Source organism: Macaca fascicularis, chromosome 5 (genome assembly GCF_037993035.2).
Source record: "Macaca fascicularis isolate 582-1 chromosome 5, T2T-MFA8v1.1".
Taxonomy (NCBI): domain Eukaryota; kingdom Metazoa; phylum Chordata; class Mammalia; order Primates; family Cercopithecidae; genus Macaca; species Macaca fascicularis.
In genome coordinates this window covers 7,253,617-7,274,818 of record NC_088379.1, presented here as the reverse complement: position 1 = coordinate 7,274,818, position 21,202 = coordinate 7,253,617, and the positions used below count along the sequence as shown (strand labels likewise).

At 48.3% G+C, this 21,202-nt stretch overlaps 1 protein-coding gene across 2 annotated transcripts in view; it reads right to left on the bottom strand.

Annotated features, from left to right (window-relative positions):
- Positions 1-21,202, bottom strand: part of CRMP1 (collapsin response mediator protein 1) — a 71,986-nt gene that overhangs the window by 6,548 nt on the left and 44,236 nt on the right. For both annotated transcript variants that reach the window (XM_045392117.2, XM_005554449.3), the window contains exons 7-12: positions 16,201-16,269; positions 14,111-14,231; positions 12,289-12,445; positions 9,543-9,684; positions 8,370-8,540; positions 1,312-1,491 (exon numbers count right to left, since the gene is read on the bottom strand). In XM_045392117.2, coding sequence (XP_045248052.1) covers positions 1,312-1,491; positions 8,370-8,540; positions 9,543-9,684; positions 12,289-12,445; positions 14,111-14,231; positions 16,201-16,269 — 840 coding nt within the window. The remainder of the gene's footprint in view (positions 1-1,311; positions 1,492-8,369; positions 8,541-9,542; positions 9,685-12,288; positions 12,446-14,110; positions 14,232-16,200; positions 16,270-21,202) is intronic.

The window sequence follows — 21,202 nt, the reverse complement described above, 5'->3', positions numbered from 1 at the left end:
GTTTCTGCCTCTTCGGTGGGTGTCCCAGCCAGGGATTTCCAGGAGTCCCCCTGTCCACAAGTGGCCTGTCGCCTGTGCTTGGCCTTGTCCCGGATCTGACTTGTTTCTGCCCCATCCCTTGTTCCTCCATCCGGTGCGAAGCATCTGTGCAATCTGGTGTCTTTGACTTGGGTGCTACACCTTATGGAAGCTGAGGAGGGACCAAAACCAGACACAGAGCCTCACAGTTGGGGCTGGAGCCTGGGAATGCAGGAAGGCCTCTGGACTTTTCCATCTCAATTGGTGCCACTTATAAAGCACACAAAGAGCAGGACCACACACGTACACACATGCCCACACACACATGTACACACATGCCCACACACACGTACACACATGCCCACACACACGTACACACATGCCCACACACACATACATGCCCACACACACACAGCGCCCCCCATACTCGCATATACACACACGCACACACACTCCAACACATGCACACACATCCCCATATGCCTGCATACACACGTGCACACATAACACACACATAATGCACACATACATGCACATGCACGCGTGCACACACACACATTAAGCTGGCCTTTCTGGCAAACATCAGCTGTCTCATGGGGAAAGCAGGTGCCATGGGGATGGGAGGGCCTGGCTAGGGAAGATGTTGGCTACGGGTGGGAGTCTATCTCAGCTGTAAAAAAATTCCCTCCTCTGAGTTGCTCTGAAGTTAGGAATAGAGACTGCTCCTTCCCTTTGATAGATGTCCTGAGGTCAGCGCTAAGGTTGTTCAAGGAAGATAAGGAATGACAGGGCAGAAATGTCAAGGGAGGAAGGACAGGAAGAAAGGGCAGATCTGAAGGGAGCCCTGCCTGCAAGACGCCAGGGATAACGCCTTGCTCCAAAGGGCCAGACCCGAGGGTTTCTGGGCTGTGACTCTGGCTAAGTCCTTCCTGGCTCTGGGTTGCAACAGAAGGATCACAGCACCTCCAGTGGGTGGGCAGGATTGCTTACGATGACGCAGGACAGCGCCCAGAGTAACTTGGTAAGCATCCCTCCTATGATCCACCCACCCTCAAGGGTGCACACCCCTCTACAGTTTACAAAGCCCTGGAACTTGCGTGTCCTCATTTGATGCTCACTCCTGTCCTCAGACAGGAGCCCAGGCCAGCGTCTCAACCCACTTAACAGACAAGGAAAGGGAGGTTCCCAGAGTGATGACATTATTAACTCTGCACATGTCAGATCTCAATTCTCCAAGAGACACTGTCGGCTCTGGTCCCACAGGTGGGCCCGCTCCCCTACAGACACACTGACCTTATTCCTGATTTTGACGCGCTGGTAGAGGTGCTCCGGGAATGGCTTCCGCGGAATGAAGCGGCCCATGCCCTTGTTAACGTTGATGTTTCCATCTTCAAAGACGATCTTGCCCTGGCTGATGACCACTAGTGGCGAGCCGTGGCACTCCATGCCCTCGAAGATGTTGTACTCCACTGCCTGCACCAACAGCCTCAGCGTTACTTCCCAGGGTTTGCTCTGCTCCAACCGAGCTGTTCATAACAGCGATTTTGCCTAACATTATATCATAAGCGTGTTCCAGTGTTTTTTTTTTTCCTCTCTAAAAACACCTTTTATTGACTGTCTAATATTCCACTGTATGGTCCACAATGTATGTAACCAACAGCTCACTGTTGGGCATGTAGGCTGCTGGTAGCGTTCTATAATCAAATCAATATTGTTCTGTGGCATCACGAACAGGAAGGGGGTCCCCCTGGGGTTATGCAGTGTGGCTGCTTTGACTATACTGGACATAAAAATAAATACAATGTTCTTTGTTTTATTTAAAATGTCTCTTTAAATAAAATATTTTTTTCTCTAGGATAGGTTTCTAAAATCAAATGACTGGGTGAAATAATATGAGCTGTTTTAAAGCATGTGTTCCCTATGGGCAAATTATTTTCCCAAGGGATGAAACTAACTGACACTGTATCAGCAATAAGGGAACATTTTGGCCGGGCGCGGTGGCTCAAGCCTGTAATCCCAGCACTTTGGGAGGCCGAGACGGGCGGATCATGAGGTCAGGAGATCGAGACCATCCTGGCTAACACGGTGAAACCCTGTCTCTACTAAAAATACAAAAAACTAGCCGGGCGAGGTGGTGGGCGCCTGTAGTCCCAGCTACTCGGGAGGCTGAGGCAGGAGAATGGCGTGAACCCGGGAGGCGGAGCTTGCAGTGAGCTGAGATCTGGCCACTGCACTCCAGCCTGGGCGACAGAGCAAGACTCCGTCTCAAAAAAAAGAAAAAAAAAAAAAATAAGGGAACATTTCATGTTAGCGCCCTCCAGCATTGGATAATGCCATTTTTTTCTTTCTCTGCTAATTTGAAAGACAAAATAACATTTCCTTTAAAACATACATTTGACCATGCACAGTGGCTCATGCCTCTAATCCTAGCTACTCAGGAAGCTGAGGCATGAGAACTGCTTGAACCTGGGAGGCGGAGGTAGTGAACCAAGATCACGCCACTGCACTCCAGCCTGGGGGATAGCGTGAGACTCTGCTTCCAGAAAACAACAACAACAAAAAATAAAACCCATATGTTCCTTCCATCACACTTCAAGTGAATACTTGAACTTGTGTGTCAACTGTCACCAGCCAACTGCTTTTATTTATTATTTTAAAAGTAGGTCACATATATGGTTGAAAAAAAAATCAAATAGTAAAAAAGATATTTGATAGAAAGGTAAATCTGTCTTCTACTTGAGTATGAGACATATGCCTTGAAGAGTTTCTTCTGTATCTCTAGGTATGTCCAAGGCATGAATAATTGTCTGACATACACATCTCTACACAGACATTTCTCACCATATTTTTCCTTACCTCAGCAATTGTTCCATATCAGCACACATACAAAACACTTTTACATTGCTATACCGTATTTCATCAGGAAGATGTACGACCATTTATATGCCCAGTTCCCAAGGATAAACAGTTGGGTCATTGCCATGCCTTTGCTAAAAATAATGCTGAAACAGACTTTGCATCCACAATCTGCACACATGAGTATGTTTTGAGATGTGGAGTCTGGGGCCAAAGAGTAAATGGATTTTCGCCTTTGATAGAGTTGCCCTCCAAAAAAAGACAACACTAGTTTCCATTTCCAACAAAACTCTGTGAGCCTACCTGACAGCCTTTGGTAAACAGTATCTTTGTATATTAAACTCCTGATCTCAGTTGCTGGCACAGGTGAAAAATACTATCTCTAGGTTGTTATTTGCATTTGTGACTGAGACTGGGTCTCTTTTTAAATCAATACATGCCGTTTCTATATTTTTTACTGTGTCACTCCGTTTTGCACATTGTTCTACTTCTCAGGGTCTTGCCACTCTTACTGATTTCTAAAAGTACACACTCAATGTTAAAGAATTTATCCTTTGTTATGTGTGTTGCAAATATTTCCTCCCTCCCTGGTCCTCTGTGTCTGGAACTCATATGAAGTAATTGTTTTTGCCACACAGATTATTTTGTATATTTTTTATGTAGTCAATGGTCAAACGGACCATTCTTTTCCTTTACCATTTCTACGTTTTGTGTCTTGCTTAGCAAGATCCTTTCCCCTTCAAAATTATCATTTTTTTAAAAAATGTGTGTTTTATTCTAATCCTTTCATAGTTTAATTTTATCTTGATCTTTGATCCATGGTTTGATTTCTTTGGTAGTAAATAGCAGGGCAGAGAGATGTTAAGCATCATGGGCCAGGTGTTCTAACACATTTGGATGAGTAACTATCGTTTCCCAATTCTAATTGTCTCCTTTATTGTAAGCCAAATTCTCATAGGCAGTCAGTCTATTCCTTGGCTCTCTTTTCTTGTACTCATGCCAAACTGTTTGGTTTATTGCAGCTTTATGACATGTTTTAATAACTAGGATGACTGACACTCCCAGCCCAGTCTTCCCTTTTTTCAGAACTATTTCAGCTACTCTCACATTTCCCATCTGGGAACTCTGCTTTCCTAGCTAAATAATTAAATTTTCTGATGGGATCACATCAAATTTATAGATTAGATTAGAAAGAACTGATATGTTCACTATATTGAATCTTCTCAGTGTAAAGGTCCTTGAATTTATGTAAGTCTTTAGTTTTTTATTTTTTTGGTTTGTTTGTTTGTTTTGAGACAGGGTCTCACTCCGCAGTGCAGTGGCACAATCATGGCTCACAACAGCCTCCAAGTCCTGGGCTCAAGCAATCCTCCTGCCTCAGCCTCCCAAGTAGCTAGGACTACAGGCATGCACCACCATGCCTGCTTAATTTTTTTTATTTTTTTGTACAGGCAGGGTCTCATTATGTCACCCAGTTTGGTTTCAAACTCCTAGCCTCAAGTTCCCCCACCTGAGCCTCCCAAAGTGCTGGGTTTACAGGCATGAACCACTATGCCAGACCAAGTCTTTAGTGTTTATTGCTATTATAGGATTTTGATTTCCATTCTATTTTCCAAAGTGATTTTTTGATTCTTCCACAGAAAAACTATCAATTCTTTATATTGGTTTGTAATCTGATGGTGTTTGATGATTTTTAGGTGCATTCTTGGGGGTTCCAGGCAATCACGTCTCCTACACACAGCTGTTGACACTGTGCCGGCCTCACAGGACCCAGGCAGACAGTGCATTTCCAGCGTCAGCATTTGCTAACCTAATTCTCCCTCACCCTAAAGGGGCTCCACTATGGAGTGATTCATAACTGTGCCGAGGGAAACGTGAATTGTGAATACGGAGAGGTGGTGCAAGGAACCAGTCACCCATCTCCCAGCTGAAACTGGCCAGCCCATGGGGATCTGGGCTGCTGTCCCTACGCTTGGGTGAGGAACATGCTTTGCTGTGGTGAGAGTCTCAAGCTGCGAGATGTGAGGAGGCCCCGGTCCTATCACAAATGCCACACCCTGCATTTCACAACACCACCAAATTTTAAATGTCAATTCCTTCTTTTCTTAAAGGTAATATACAAACAATGTAAAAATTTAAACAACACAAAACACCGTGATTAAAAAACCTCTTGTCTCTCCCATCCATGAGCCCCTGTTCCCTGGTTCCCTCCAGGAAGGACTGGTTTCTTTTACACCCTTTGAAAAGCAGCCAGTCAGCTGATGTGTGCATAAACAAAACATGGTTCCTCCCTACAAGGGGATATTATTCAGCCATCAAAGGAACATGGTACCCATCCATGATATAGCATGGATGATCCTCAAAAAAATGATGCTAAGTAGAAGAAGCCAGACATAAAAGGCCACATACTGGATGATTTCATTTCTATGAAATGTCCAGAATAGGCAAATCCACAGAAACAGAAAGCAGGTTACTGGTTGCTAGGGAATGGGGGAGGGAGAGGGGGACTGATTGTTCATGGGCACAGGGTTTTGTTTTTTTGGAGGTGATGAAAACCTTCTGGAATTAGTGATGATTGTACAACCTTCTCAATGTACGAAAAGCCACTAAATTGTACACTTGAAAATGGTGACATTTATGGTACGTGAATTATATCTTGATAAGAAAGTTTAAAACATCCAGATAGTCTATGATATACAAATATGTATGCACACCCATGACGTGGCACTTTGACGTGAATGTTTTCCACAACGATAGGAAAGAATAAAAGGTGTGTTTTATAGAAAAGTAGATCTAAAATCTAATCACTGGTCAGTATTCAAGAAATGATCTCTCTTCATTGTTAAAAGTAATTTTTAAAAAACATATAAAAACAAAACTAACCTCTAACAACATTTCTCAATCCATGTTCTGAAAAAAATTGCAATTATGTGCATGGCATTGCTTTGGACAAAGAAAATGAAACAGACAAAATCCATTGGTCAAACCACTTCATGGTATCCTCAGTTGCCCTCTTGTTGCTCTGAAAATAATTCAAATCTTGCCTCACGCAGAGAAGAGATGCTTCCCCGAGTTTAACCTGAAGACAATTACCTCCCAGATGGGTACCCTGGGTATATTACATATTGTTATGGGTTGAATCGTGCTCCCAAAAAAAGATATGTTGAAGTCCTAACCCCCATGACCTCAGAATATGACCTTATTTGGAAACAGAGATTTTGCAGGTGTAATTAGTTAAGATGAGGTCACACTGGGGTGTGGTGGGCCCAACATCCAATGACTGGCATCCACAAAAGGAGAAGACACAGCAGAGAAGGCCAGGCAATGACAGAAGCAGAGATGTAAGGGATGCCTTACACGCTGTGGAACCAAGTACTGCGGGGGACGTCAGACACGACGAGTGGCCTGGAAGGGATCTGTTCCCAGAGCCTTCAGAGAGAGCACACCTTGCCAACACCTTGGTTTCACCTTCTACCCTCCATAACTTTAAGAGACAAAATTTCTTTTGTTTAAACCACCCAGCCTGTGGCACTTTGTAACAGCATCCAGAGGAAACTTAACGCACATGTCCTCTGTCTGTCCATTTTCTCATTTATCAATAACAACATACCTAACTTAGAAGATCCTGAGGATTAAATGAGATGACGCATGGAGAATGCTAAGCACGGAGTAACTACAAAACAGTCTTTGGCTGGATTGTGATGATAATCCAGGAGTGCCCACTCCTAAGCATGGAATCTGGTGTGGCCCCTGATCCCACATTGAAATAGTGAGACAATCCCAGCTCAGTCTACTTCCTTCTGGGTCCTCTTCTGCTGACCTTTGACTGGCTAACTCAGACATTCACGTTCCTTTCTAGATGAGGATCACCTTACGAAGCAAGGAGCAGCTCCCACAGCCAGATGGCAGTGGGAGTGCACACCCTCTGCTATGGTCGGAATATCCCCTCAAAATTCAACTGGACATTTAATTGCCATTGCAATATTACTAAAATGTGAGATCATTAAGAGCTGATTAGGTCATGAAGGCTCTGCCCTCATTAATGGGTTAATGCTATTATCACAGGAGTGAGTTAGTTATTGTGAGACTGGGCTTGTTATAAAAGTGAATTCAGCGTCCTCTTGATATTTCTTTCACACTTGTCCTCTCTTGTCCTTCTGCCCTCCGCCATGGGATAACTGAGCAAGAAGACCTTTGCCAGATGCCGGCATTTTAATATTGAAATTCCCAGCCTCCAGAACCATGAGTCAAATAAATTTATTTTCTTTATAAATTACCCAGTCTGTGGTATCTATTACAGTAGCACAAAATGGACCAAGACACCCTGTCACTGACAAGACCCTCTCAGATGTTCTCCCATTGCTTCTCCTATGTGCACAGACCCCAAGCAGTGTGTACACACATGAAATAATTCATAATAATAAATAGTAGAATTGCATGCCCTGCTGGACTGTACATGTGAGTGGCAGAAACCTTTCTCCATGAGAAGATGATCTCAGGCACCCTGTTCCCCGGAGATGGGGACTGTGAGAAGCAAGTGTTACCAGGGAGCATTGTGTCTTGTAAGAATGACCTGGATTGGTGAGCCGGACAAGGTCAGTGAGCAGCTAAGACCTCTGCTTCTGTAGGCCGTGTCTCTTGCAGCCAAGTGGATACTCCAGGGCCATGCCCATGAGCTGCTACAAGTGTTTCCTGTGGCTTTCTTATGAAACTTCCTTGTGCCTGGCGTCCTGTCCCCATATCTGTGGTCTCCTTCTCCAGTATGTGAGCCCAGGGACTATGGGAACACCCACTGCAGCTCCATCACGGTGTGCATATGCCCTGCTTCTGGCCTGTGTGCTTGCACAGACTCCAGTGAGCCAGGGACCACTGTGGCCTCTTGGGTCTGTGCGTGTAATTGTTAATCCAGACCCAAGGCCACTGCTGGCCGTGCACAAGGTGTTAAAGCAAGCCCTTCAGGGAGGCACAGGTCTCTTCTGCCGTCTCTGCACGCGCCCTTTCTGTGCATGCATCTTTGGTAGGTTGCTGGATGAGTGGAGAAATCAAAAGCATATAAGATACAAAGCAGAAATGGCCCATAATGATAGGCATGGAATGTGAAAAAGTATGCACTTTAGGGCCAAACTTTTCCTGTCTATGAGCAGCCAGCCGCAAAACTGAGTGGGAGTTTTCTAATATACCAAATAAAATCCTTTCTAGCTTGATAATTAAATGGAGAACCTTAGACCTAATACTTTCCCTCGCTGAGCCCTGAAGCTTACACATTAGAAGCAGTATCAGATGGCTGGCAACGCGTGCATCCACGGGCAGGACAGAGAGAGAAGGAGAAGCAGCTTAACTGAGCCTGCTCAAATCCCTCCTCCCAGTCTCTCCAGTCAGGCTATGTATCAGATCACATTCTAGGTGGAAAATTCATAAATCATTTTAATTAGTCTTTTAAAATGGTTACAGTGAAGAATCACTTATCTCAGCAGCACAAATAGGCCAGGACTTACCGACTTGTGACTTTTGGCTGTTATGGTCTTCACCTTGTCGGGGTCCCAGATGACCACGTCAGCGTCCGAGCCCACAGCAATCCGCCCTTTCCTTGGGTACAGGTTAAAGATCTTGGCTGCATTGGTGCTGGTGACAGCAACAAACTGGTTCTCATCCATTTTGCCAGTAGCCTAAAGGCAAGACCCACAGATGAGAAGAGCATCTCATAATGGGGCCAGGAGGAGGGGTGGCTGGGCACAAATGGAAGCCTGCCAGCTGGAGTCCTTGCAAGGCTTGGAATTCTCTCCTCTCCCAGCTAAAAACGTGCCATCGTCAAGAACCCCAAGGGGCCCAGCCTCATCAGAGAGGACATTTAATTAACCGCACAGAGGTATGTTGACACAAGAGCCACGATGACATCTTGTCCATGTCACCAGGCCCAAGTTTAACAGAAGATAAAAATCTTTGGTTTCAGGTCAGTGATCAGAGTGAAACCCAGCTCTTCCTCTGCAGCTCTTCTTCTCTCTACCCACTCCACACCCCAACTCCTAACACGTGTGCCCGGGCATACACACAGAGTTACAGAGCCATTTTTTTTTTTTTTTTTTTTTTTTTTTTGAGACGAGTCTCGCTCTGTCGCCCAGGCTGGAGTGCAGTGGCCGGATCTCAGCTCACTGCAAGCTCCGCCTCCTGGGTTTATGCCATTCTCCTGCCTCAGCCTCCCGAGTAGCTGGGACTACAGGCGCCCGCCACCTCGCCCGGCTAGTTTTTTGTATTTTTTTTTAGTAGAGACGGGGTTTCACCGTGTTAGCCAGGATGGTCTCGATCTCCTGACCTCGTGATCCACCCGTCTCGGCCTCCCAAAGTGCTGGGATTACAGGCTTGAGCCACCGCGCCCGGCCCAGAGCCATTTTCACATGAACTAAGACGTGGTTGGGAAACAAAACAAAACAAAACATTTTTCAATCTTAAGATATAAAGGACAAGGGTGACATCCGCGAATGCAGAGGCCTCTCCTGGACTTGAGCTACTTTCTCACAAGTTACGCGTTCCCTCCTGCGCCCTCCTAGTATATCTGCTTCTGCCTCCATGTAAGAAGGGAACTTTTAAGAACCCAGCGTGCGTAATGCATTGGCTTTCACAGGGCAGGTAGGGTGTTTCTCGAACGCTCCTGAGAACAGATCCAGCCTTACCACCGCCTTGTCCCAGACGACGGTCATCCGCTCCTCTATCCCGTTGACACCCTCGGGGATCAGGGTGAAGTTGTCCTTGCCCACCGCCTTCTGGGCAGTGCTGTAGGGACAGTGGCCGCTGCCTGTGACCTGCAAGTCCCCACTGGCAAGGACAAAACAAGGTGGAGTTCAGACCTTAGTTCATTTTGAAGGCAAATCCCGACTTCAGACAGGTACATGCAGTGCAGCCAGTGAATGAACGAATAGACAAGGAAGCCAGTGGGTAACAGAGAAACTCTCCAGCGTGTGCCTGCACACCTCACAAGTCCCAGGGATATCACTGGCCCCATGCTCTGCATGTTACAAAGCGAGAAATGTGTGCTGACATTTGTCTTCTTGACACAAGGCAGTTGGCACAAGGGCTGGCCAGTGTGTTTGTGCTGTACTTGCAGAACAAACACTATTCACTGGTTATAGCAAAGTGGCACAAGTTCACTGGGATTTACCCTTTCATCCCCTGGTGTTTCAAAAACTGTTTCAAAAACATATACTCTTTGATACATCAGGTGCCCTGAGCTGAACACCTAAGACAGTAAAATGAATGGAAGAGGCCGAGTGTGTTGGCTCACACCTGTAATCCAAGCACTTTGGGAGACCATGGCAGGTGGATCACCTGAGGTCAGGAGTTCGAGACCAGCCTGACCAACACAGCAAAACCTTGTCTCTACTAAAAAACAAACCAAAAAAAAAAAAAAAAAAATTAGCCAGGCGTGGTGGTGGGCCCTTGTAATCCCAGCTACTCAAGAGGCTAAGGCAGGAGAATTGCTTGAACCCAGGAGGTGGAGGTTGCAGTGAGCCAAGATTGCACCATTGCACTCCAGCCTGAGCGACAAGAGCAAAACTCAGTCTCAAAAAATAAAATAAAATAAAATAAAATATAAAAACGAATGGACCATTATTTGTGGTTCTAAATGAAGGGTGAAGAGGGTGAGGCTGTCCTCCAATCCAGAGGCCCAGGAAATGTTAGCCATTACCTAAATGCAGAGGAATATATTTAGAAGTTATCTTCACTCATTTATTCAACAAAACTGTGTTGCGTGCTTCCTAAGTGCCTGGTACAATTTAAGGCATAGGGAGTGCATCTAAGAACAGAAAGAGAGAGCTTCTGCATGTGTCAGCTCTACTGAGGGATGGAGGAGACTGGCAATAAGCAGAGGCAAATGGGGCACATGGGCGCTGTCAGAGCGAGTGTCAGGGATTCAACTAAAGCAGGTGGGGTGAGGCGTGCTGGGGACAGGCTGGGGATGCCGTTATCAGGAGGATAATCAGAAAATTACATCACTGAGAAGGAGCCTTCCAGCAAAGATCTGAAGGAAGTCATAGAGCAAACCATGTGGTGTCTAAGAAAGAGAGAACCAGCCAGGGGTTCCCATGAGTGGAAAGGCCCTGAGGCAGGGTCCTGCCTGGGGTTCAGGGTCAGCATGAAGCCGGGACTGGACCAAGGGAGCCAAGGGCAGAGGAGGCCCAGGGAGGGAGGTTGGTCAGGGCATGTGCACCGGATTGAGTTCTGCCTTGTGGGACGTTGTGGGGACTTGGGTTTCACCGGGAGAGGACTTACTGGTTCCGAGCAGAGGGGTGTTCGATCTAACCTAGGTTCTAAATGTCTGAGAGCAGACTGTGATGGGTAGCGGGCGGGTGGGCCTGCGTGGAAACAGAAAGGCTTAGTAGGAAGCCAGGGAGGACGGTGGCCTGAGCCAGGATGGCCACAGCAGACAGGTGAGGCACTGTCAGACTCCAGGGCCTCTGGTCCGTGTTCCTGGCATTTCCTGAGACGGGCCAGACTGCGGGGGTGGCAGCTTTACGGGGGAAGATCTGCAGTTCTCTGTAAACGTGAGCTGCCCACCAGACATCGGACTGCAGATGTTGAGTAAGTCCTTGGCTATGCCAGTCAAGGGTTTCTGTATCATCAGGGGGACAGTGATTTCCACGTGGGTGCACACCGCTGCCCCCTCCTCCAAGGTTCCTTCTGCCAAGAAGCCCCGTCTTATCCTCCCCTATTGGGCAAACTCTTACGCATCCCCGAGCCTTAGTCTTGATGCCACCTCCTCCAGAAAGCCTTCTGCAAACCTCCCGGTGGGTTCTAAGCATGCATCTCTGCTTCCAGAGCGGCCTGGACACTTAGGCTTGCTGTGTGGCCTTGCTATTGCTAAGTGCTCGTCCCTCGTGGTGGCTAACAGAAGGGAAGGGGCTGAGGTGCTGGGCTGCACGGTGTGCGTGCACCACAGCAGGTGCGCAGCAGAGGCAGCAGCGGCCACTTCTGGAGCCCTCGGTTCCAGGTCGTTTTCCTGCACTGTCTCATAGGCAGCTCTGCCACAGGTACTGTCTGCTCCCGCTTTGAGTAAAATGAGGGGGACCAAGAGGTGTTACGGGTGATGTCCCAGGTCCAGGGTGACACAGCCTTGTCTCCATCCCTAATCCTGAGTGCTTCCCAATACACCATGGAGCCTGCCACAGAGCAGGTGCTTAACAGTAGCTTGGCTCAACAGGAGGAGGTCAATAGATGTGAATGGAACAGTCACTGGACGCCACAGATCTTCAGGTCCCTGAAGGCCTGTTGTAAGCCACACAAGCGCTGTCCTTTCAGAGCACGGGGCAGAGCCTCCTCTATAATCATGAGTCCAAACCAGCCTGCGGATTCCCGCCATTAACTCTCTGCCTCCAAAGGCCCCAGCTGCCTCCCCCAGCCCCACATTCTCACAGGTCTCACCAGGCCAGCAGGGAGGTCAAGTAGTCCGGCGTGGTGGGGTCCGGGCTCAGGGGAGGGGAGGTCACAAACGCCGCAGCCTTGGCCCAGTTCTTGCTCCAGTAATGGGTGCCATCGGTCCCCAGGCTGGCGGCAATGGGCTCGCCAAACACTAGGGGCCCTTGGGAGGGGCAAACACAAACAAGCCTGGTTAAAAGCAAATACTCTCTTGAGGCAGATGTCAAAGGCACAAAATCGGAAGACTGTGGAGGGAGAACGGGGCTGGCTGAAGGCCGGAATACTGGCCGCCGTTCTCACAGGCATCACCGCCTGCACCGCAGGGACCTTGGGTGTCAGGCCCGGTTCCATCACATTGTCCACACCCCGCCAAGCGCTCCGTGGGGCGGACGGCAGCTGACTCACCCAGCAACCTTGTGGATACAGCTGTTGCTTTTAGGGTTTGGACATTATTATGTCCTTTTATAGATTCGTAAGCCAAGGCACGGAGCCACGATTTGCTGTCTCGGTTTGGGATCTGCTGGAAGCAGATCTTAGGACTCTAGTTCAAGCATCTTATTTGGGAGGTGATTCCAGGAAACACTGGCTGGGGATTGAGGAAGTGACATAAGGCAGGGAAAGCAGCCAATAAAGGAAGATTTCTCATCGAGGCACAGTGGAGGGCCTCGGCACTCAGTCCTGCTCGGGAACACGCCTCGGGGTTGTCCCACCCCAGGGGAAAGCGAGTTGGATGTGTTTCTATCAGCCCAGGGCCAGAGGGCGGCTTCCCGAGTACCAGCATCCCGAGTACCAGCTTCCCAGAAGTTCCCGCTTGCCTTTCATGGAGTGGGCCAGGTGGGTTTCTTCCAGAAAAGCCTGCAGGCGGAAGCTGGGGCTCCCAGGAAAGATCTTTGCATTAGAGACCAAGGGCAAGAGATGTGGCCCGAGAGACCCTGCTGCCCTCGCCCGAGGCCACCTGCTGCCCAGCAGGAGAGGCGGCTGTGAGCTCTGCCCGGCTCTAGGGCAGCCCATCAAGCAGCGCTCTCTGCAGTGAGGCAGGTGCCCTACGTCACAGCTGCCCAACCAGCAACCACTGGCCACATGTGGCTCTTAAGCTGGTGTGGCTGGTGCCACTGAGGAACTAATTTGTTCATTTTATTTAACATTACTTAATTTAAATTTAAATAGCCATGTGGGGCTAGTGACCACCTTATGGCTTCCTGTGGCTCCAGAACCTGCCTGCTCACGCACTCCCGGCTGGTACTGCTTCCAGATTTCCATAACCTCTCTGAGCCCGGGTCTCCTTATCTTCAAAACGGGGCTAGTTTCAGGCAAGCTGTGCTGTTCTAGCCTCTACTTGTCAGCTTGCCCTTAAAAACACTGAAACAACGTGTTTGGGGTCCACGGCTGCTCTGTCCAATAAGGCAGTCCTGAGCCGCATGTGGCCACCAATAACCTGAGGCTGTGGTTAGTCTGAACTGAGTTGTGTACATGTAAAATACACATGGAATTTTGAAGAGAGCACAGAAAACATCATGCAAAATATTAATGATTTTTACATTGATGACATGCTGAATATTTGGATCCATTAGATTAAATATAATATATGATTAAAATCCTCTTTCAATGGAGCTGAACTTATCAAGGTGAATGTCCTAGGGTCCTAGGGTCCTAGGGTCAATGGGACCAAAGAATTCCAGCCACCATCCTTGTGTCAGGAGCATCCCCCCTTCACCTCTCCCTCCTCAGACAGAACTCTGTCTGAGTTCGGGAGGGAGTGAACTTGAACCTGCAGGACACCCCCTTCCAGGCCCCAGCTGCCCTAGAAGGCCCAGGGCCGGCTGCATACCTTTCTTCCTGGCCAGAGCGATGATGTCAGCTGCACTCTTGCTCATGACCTTGGTGATGTACACAGGGCAGTTGATCCGGCCCGCAATGGTGATGGCCCGGAACACCGCCTCGGCCTCCAGCTGAACACAGCACACACAGTATCACAGGAGGGAAGGCTGGGGGCACAGCTACCACCCATCTCCATTTTCCTTAACTAAATGTGGTCAGAAGGGAAATCTGCTCCATCGAATGAGAAGGACATACTGAGTCCAACAGCGCTTGACAGTGCCCCTGCTCTCTGGGGCGGGGCACTGGTCTCACGCTGGGATACAGCTGCAACATCCAAGCGCTACACAACTTTATACCACTGCCTCCCGGTTCCGTCCTGACCTCACTATGGGCCAGGAACACACAGCTCGTGGCCATCCCTGGGCCATGAAGCTCATGAAGAGCACTGGGTGGATCTCAAGCCCCTCAGGACATGGAACATGTCCACTCACGTCTGTGTCCCGTGTCCGGCAGACACCAGGCCCAGGGCACGGGCCCAGGAGACTCAGTAATGACCTGATAAGGGCAACAGAAAATGTCCTCAACTTGGTCAGGCACGGTGGCTCACACCTGTAATCCCAGCACTTTGGGAGGCCAAGACGGATGGATCACTTGAGGTCGAAAGTTTGAGACCAGACTGGCCAACATGGTGAAACCCAGTCTCTCTTCATGAGATCAGAAGATTAAGACCATCCTGGCTAACACGGTGAAACATCATCTCTACTAAAAATACAAAAAGTTAGCTGGGCATGGTGGTGGGCACCTGTAGTCCCAGCTACTTGGGAGGCTGAGGCAGGAGAATGGTGTGAACCTGGGAGGTGGAGCTTGCAGTGAGCTGAGATCACGCCACTGCACTACAGCCTGGGCGACAGAGCGAGACTCCATCCCAAAAAAAAAAAAAAAGAAAGAAAGAAAACACACAAATTAGCCAGGTGTGGTGGCACAGGCCTGTGCCTAGTAGTTCTAGCTACTTGGGAGGCTAAGGCAGGAGAATCACTTGAACCCAAGAAGTGGAGGCTGCAGCAGTGAACTGAGATCAAGATCATACCACTGCACCCTAGTCTGGGCAACGGGGAGAGACTCCATCTCAAAAAAAAAAAAAAAAAAAAAAGAAAGAAAAGAAAGGAAAGAAAGAAAGTAAAAAGAAAGTGTCCTCAACTCAAAGGATGGCTTCCAGGGTGCCCACTCCATTCCATGCCAGATCAGCTTGCCTTCCTCCTTCCACACTCCCTGTGGGTGTGTGCACATGCACACACACCCACTCACACACTCACACACTCACATACACATACACACTCTCACACACACTCTCACACACACTCGCGCACTCACACACATACACACACACTCACACACATACACACACTCTCACACACTCTCACACACATACACACACTCACACACTCTCACACACATACACACACTCACACTCTCACACACATACACACACTCTCACACACTCTCACACACATACACACACTCTCACACACATACGCACACACACTCTCACACTCACACACATACACACTCACACACACACACACTCTCACACACATACACACACACACTCTCACACACATACACACACACACACACACACATACACACACATACACACACTCACACACTCACACACTCTCTCACACACACACACACACAGATACACAGAGCCACTCCAGGGGAAGTCATCCTTCTTCAAGGCTTGGGAGCAGGGCAGGCAGTGGGCGTTGTCTCCCGGGTGCTGGGCTTGGGCATGCGGCTCCACTTTCCTATCATCCACTATGCAAAGTTCTCCGTGAGAATCCATATCCACTTGGGACACTGAAGCACCCACGGGGCCTTGGAGTGAAGTTCCAGGACCCTGGGAGAGGCAGCACCTCTTCCTGGCTTCTCCAGCCAGCAGGCCCCAGGGTTCCCGGGGAAGACAATATGGTTTGGGATGGTCTGGGAGAGGACATGGGAAGGAGCCGGGTCCTGGCTGGGCTGTTCCAGCTGGAAGAGCATCAAGGTGAGTGCTCAGTGGTGAGTGTCAGAGTCATGCCTGAGTTCGGGAGTCCTTACCTCTTCAGGTCTGCTCAGGGCATGGCCCTCGGGACCCGTGATGCCCATGTCTAGGATCCGCTTTTGTTCCTACAAGACAAGAACGAATGAGTCAGTGATTAGAGGATGCCAGAGCTGGGAGAAGTGACTCCTCCAACCCCCTGGTTAGACAGAGGGGACAGCTGGGTCCCACAGAGGTGAGTGGCTTGCACCAGGTTAACAGTGTGCTGGGTGGCGGCAGTGACCTGTGTCCCCTCCACTACACACCCATCCACCTTCCCCTTTGCAGCCCTGCATGGCTCCATCTGCACCTGCTTTATATTGAATCTCCCGGGATCAATGAGAGGCAGCAGGATTATAAGACACGAGCTTCCAAGACCACCCACCACCCTCTCGATCTCGGAGTCTCCCTGCAGGGCTCTCCTCTGAGAAGAAACGTGGTGTTTGGGTACAACATGGATATCTTCAACTAGGAATCCTACTCCAGTCTTTGACATTGAAATCAAAGGTCCCAAAACTGGAAGTCCGGATCCAGAACAGCCTCCTCTGTGACTTTGGGCAGGCTGGTCAAGCTCTCTGAGCCTCAGTCTTCTCTTCTGTACACTGGGGATACCAGTGCTTGTATTGCAGAGTGACTGCGCTGATCAGATGAGCGAGCATACGAAACACGCTCAGCACAAAACCTGATGAGCGAGCGCCCGCTCATTAATCGGCAGCCGGCTCTCATCTCTACTTCAGCTGCCTCTTCTTGGCATCTGTCTTTCTGGCAGGAAACCACTACCTCAAACTTATCATATAACCTTGAAATGGCTCCCTGAGCTGATGGCCCAGATTCAAATCCATCTGGCCCAAAGTTGCTTTGTCCCAGGAACACTTTAATTTCTAAAAAAAAAAAAAAAAAAAAAGTTTGACATTGCCCAGATGCCAGCTGTGCTGTTGCTAATTTTAACTTCCTCAGTGTGTGTGTCATTGTTCTTGGACATGACCCCGTCATGAACCCCGGGCCCCATCAACCATGAAAGGAAATCACAATTTCAACTGTGCGTCTGTGGTTATTATGCTCGAGGCTGTTACAAGAATATAAATGGGAAACCATTTCAAAGTCTAACAGCTGGGTAGATTTAAGTAAACAATGGAATAATTTCAGCTACTGAAGACGCTGTTTACAAAGCATTTTTAGAAAATGTTTACAAAAGGATCTTAGAATACCGAGAAATCCCTATGTGAAATTGTTTAGATGTCAGTTACCATTCTGGAAGGAAAGAGGAAGTAAGGAGGGGGAGGGCAGGGGAGGGAAGGGGAATAGAGAGAAGGGGAGGAAGGGAAGAAAGGCAGGAGGGAGGGAGGAGAGGGGAAGAAGGGAGGATGAAAGATGACATAATGAGGAAAAACAAAAATGAGAGTAGGATTTCTAGTCGAAATAACGGACTACACATATGCATTTGTTTCACTGCCTTCCAAAACACACTGAAGTCACAACAGAAAGAGATACACAGGAACCAAGAAAATACAGAGAAGACCACAGGAACAAAATGTTGAAAGCTGGAAAGCAGATGTCCAAAAGATGTGCTGCAGCTGGAACAGCGAAATCTCTGCTGGCAGTGAGGGGAGTGAGGAGAGCCAAGCCCCTGATGTGTCACTCAGGAGCTGGGGGCTGGGCCTCTGCCACACTGGTGGGGGCGCGAGTGCACGTTGGAAAACTGTGTAGTAGTAACCACCAAAGCTGAATCTACACACACCCAGCCATTCCTCTCTTAGGTATATACCAGCGAAAGATGTGAACCTATGTTTAATAAAAGGCTGAACAAGAGTGGAGCAAGAACAAGCACCGAAGCCTCACGCATCACGGTCCCAAATGTGAAACTATCCAAATATCCAACAACTGGAGAATACACTGTGCAGATTCGTGCAATGGAATTCTACACAGCGATGAAATAGAAAAAGCTAGTGCTACGCCTGGCCAAAGGATGGATCTCACATGCCTCGGATTGAGCAAATGGACCCAGACATAAGAGAGTGTGTGTGCTGTATGGTTCCATTTTTAGAAAGTTTAAAATCAGCTAAGATTTGTGTGGCAGCAACTTCTAAGACGACTCCCAGTGATCCTGCCTCCTGCTTTTCAAGACTCTGCGGGGTCCCCTCCCCTGGAGTATGGGCTGGACCCAGCACCTTGCTTCTGATGAGCAGAGCAAGACAAAAGGGTTGGGCTGTCACTCCCAAGGTCAGGTTACAGAGACTCTGGCTGCCGACCTGCTCACCTATTGCTCTTTGGTTAATCTGCTCTGAAGGAAGCTGCCTCGCTGGGGCTGCCCATGTGCAAGGAACTGAGGGAGGCCTCTGGCCAGCAGCCAGCAAAGAACAGACCATCACATTAGCCTGACAGCTAGCAAGGAGCTAAATCCAGAAATACACCACCTACGAGAGGCTGGATGCAAATCCCGCACGAGTTGAGCCTTGAGATGCTCACCGCCCCACCTGCCACTCACTATGGCCTGTGAGACCCTCAGCCAGAAAGAGCTGAGCTGCACCTGGAGTCCGGACCCATAGGACCATGAGATAATTTGCTTTAAGATGCTATGTTCTGAAGTAATTTGTTATGCAATCATGGATGACTAGTACAGGTTTTGCTACCAGAAGGAGGGTGTTACCATAAAAGATATCTAAATATATGGAAGAGGCTCTGGAACCAGGCAGAGAATGAATTCTGAAACAGCATTTTAAATAGCCTTGAATGGACTCTAAGAAGAAATAGGGCCTCTGAGGACATTGCCAGTGAGTCCTCACAGGAGGCGAGAAGCAGCCATCAACAGTCTTGGGATGAAACCAAGGATGTGACTCTACAGTCCCTTGGTAAGAACTCAGAAAGGTGAGGGGTGGTGCCTCCCAGTGTTATCAGTCACAGTAAAGAGATCCTTTAAATAGGAACCCTTTAGGCCGGGTACAGTGGCTCATACCTATAATCCCAGCACTTTGGGAGGCTGAGGCAGGCAGATCACTTGAGGTCAGGAGTTCGAGACCAGCTTGGCCAACATGGTGAAACCCGTCTCTACTAAAAATACAAAAATTAGCCAGGCGTGGTGGCGCATGCCTACAGTCCCAGCTACTTGGGAGGCTAAGGCACAAGAATCAGTTGAACCCAGGAGATGGGGGCTGCAATGAGCCAAGATTGCACCACTGCACTCCAGCCTGGGTGACAGAATGAGACTAAGTCTCAAAAAAATTAAAAAACACATTTTTTTAAAGAGACATTTCAAAGCGATGAAGGCTATGCCTGTGGACCGTCTCAGTCAAACTACAGGGCCTCTAGGAAGCTTGCCATTGTGTCTCTCAGCTCTCTCATCAGGGTAGCGGAGGGATTATCTGAAAGAAATTGGTGGGTGCCTTTTGTCTTACAGTGTGAACCCCAGTGAGATTCACAGGAGGCCCACAGATTTTTAGGAGAGTTGCCTTAGCAAAATACTTGAAGCTGAGACTGAACACAGGCATTGATATGAAAAGAAGCAGTTGGATCCCAAAACTCTTTTTTTTTTTGAGACAGGGTCTCACTGTCACCCAGGTTGGAGTGTAGTGACATGATCTCATCTCACTGCAACCTCCACCTCCCACATTCAAGTGATTCTCCTGCCTCAGCCTCCCAAGTAGCTGGGATTACAGGCAACTGCCTGGCTAGTTTTTTTTGTTTTGTTTTTTGTTTTTGTATTTTTAGTAGAGGTAGGGTTTCACCATGTTGGCCAGGCTGGTCTCAAACTTCTGAACTCAGGTGATCTGCCCGCCTCAACCTCCCAAAATGCTGGGATTACAGGCGTGAGCCACCATGCCTGGCTGATCCCCAAAATTCTACTGAGCAAGAAGCAGGCTGAGAAAACCACTCAGCTGCGACAGACATGCACGACCTTTCATGAAAAACGACGGACGACTCAAAGGATGGAAGCAGGAGCTCAGAAGGTAGAGCCAAGAGCTATGGAGACTTATTCTCAGGCTTTGAGACTCAATCAAGGAACTGCCAACATTTCCCAGCCAGATGGCAGAACCGCCATGAACCAGTGACTCCTTGGTGCCTTCTATTTTCCCCTTTTTGAATAGAAATGTCAGGTCCACCCCTGCATGTTGTATGTCAGGAGGGTCGAGAAGATATCTTCCTTCTTTAGCTTCATAGACCTACAGATTATGGGAAATACAGCCAAGGAGCCTCATCCACACCTGGATCTGGTTCGGATGATGAGATTCCAGACTTTGAGCTAATGCTGTCATGAGATTTTTAAGAACCATGGGAGGGGGTGATTGTAATTTGCACGGGAGAGGGTCATCAATCATGGGGGCCAGAAGACAGATTGGGAGGAAGTCTCAGATGTGGACCTAGTAATTCTCACTTCCTGACATTCCTGCCCTTGTATAATCCCTTCTTTTTGAGTGTGGGCTGGATGCAGTGACCTGTTAGCAATGAACAGAATACTCTTGCATGATGGAATTAAGGCACTGTTTGTTTTTTACATTGAATTTGAAAGAATGTCAATTGTGCAGAAAAACTATAAGGACCCAGATAAGAAGAAGTGAAGTCAACAGAAGAACCTTAATGGTGAAGCTTTAGATCTCCAGCACTGAACCATTATGCTGCTCTTCCACTGTGCTCCGGAACCAGAGGGAACTGGTTAACATCCTGGCTCTACTGCCCCGTGAGCAACAGTGAGCAACTTATTCATATCTGAGCTTCAGTTTCCCTATCTATAAAATGGGAATAATTATATCTACCATATGGAGTAGTTGTGAGTATGAATATGTGAAGCCCTTTGCATCAGGCCTGGCATGAACTACCTTTACTGGCTGCATCCAAACCTTCCCCTATGTGCCTGGTCTTGATTTACAGCATTATGACCAATCCGTGCCTCTGCACTAGAGACCCAGAAGCTCCCCTGACTTCTTTCTCTTCTTCCTCCACCCAATCCTGTAGATTGGGTCCTGTAGATTGCGTTTCCCTCCTGTCACACTCACCTCTTCCATCTCCTATCTCCTTTCTTCATTTCTT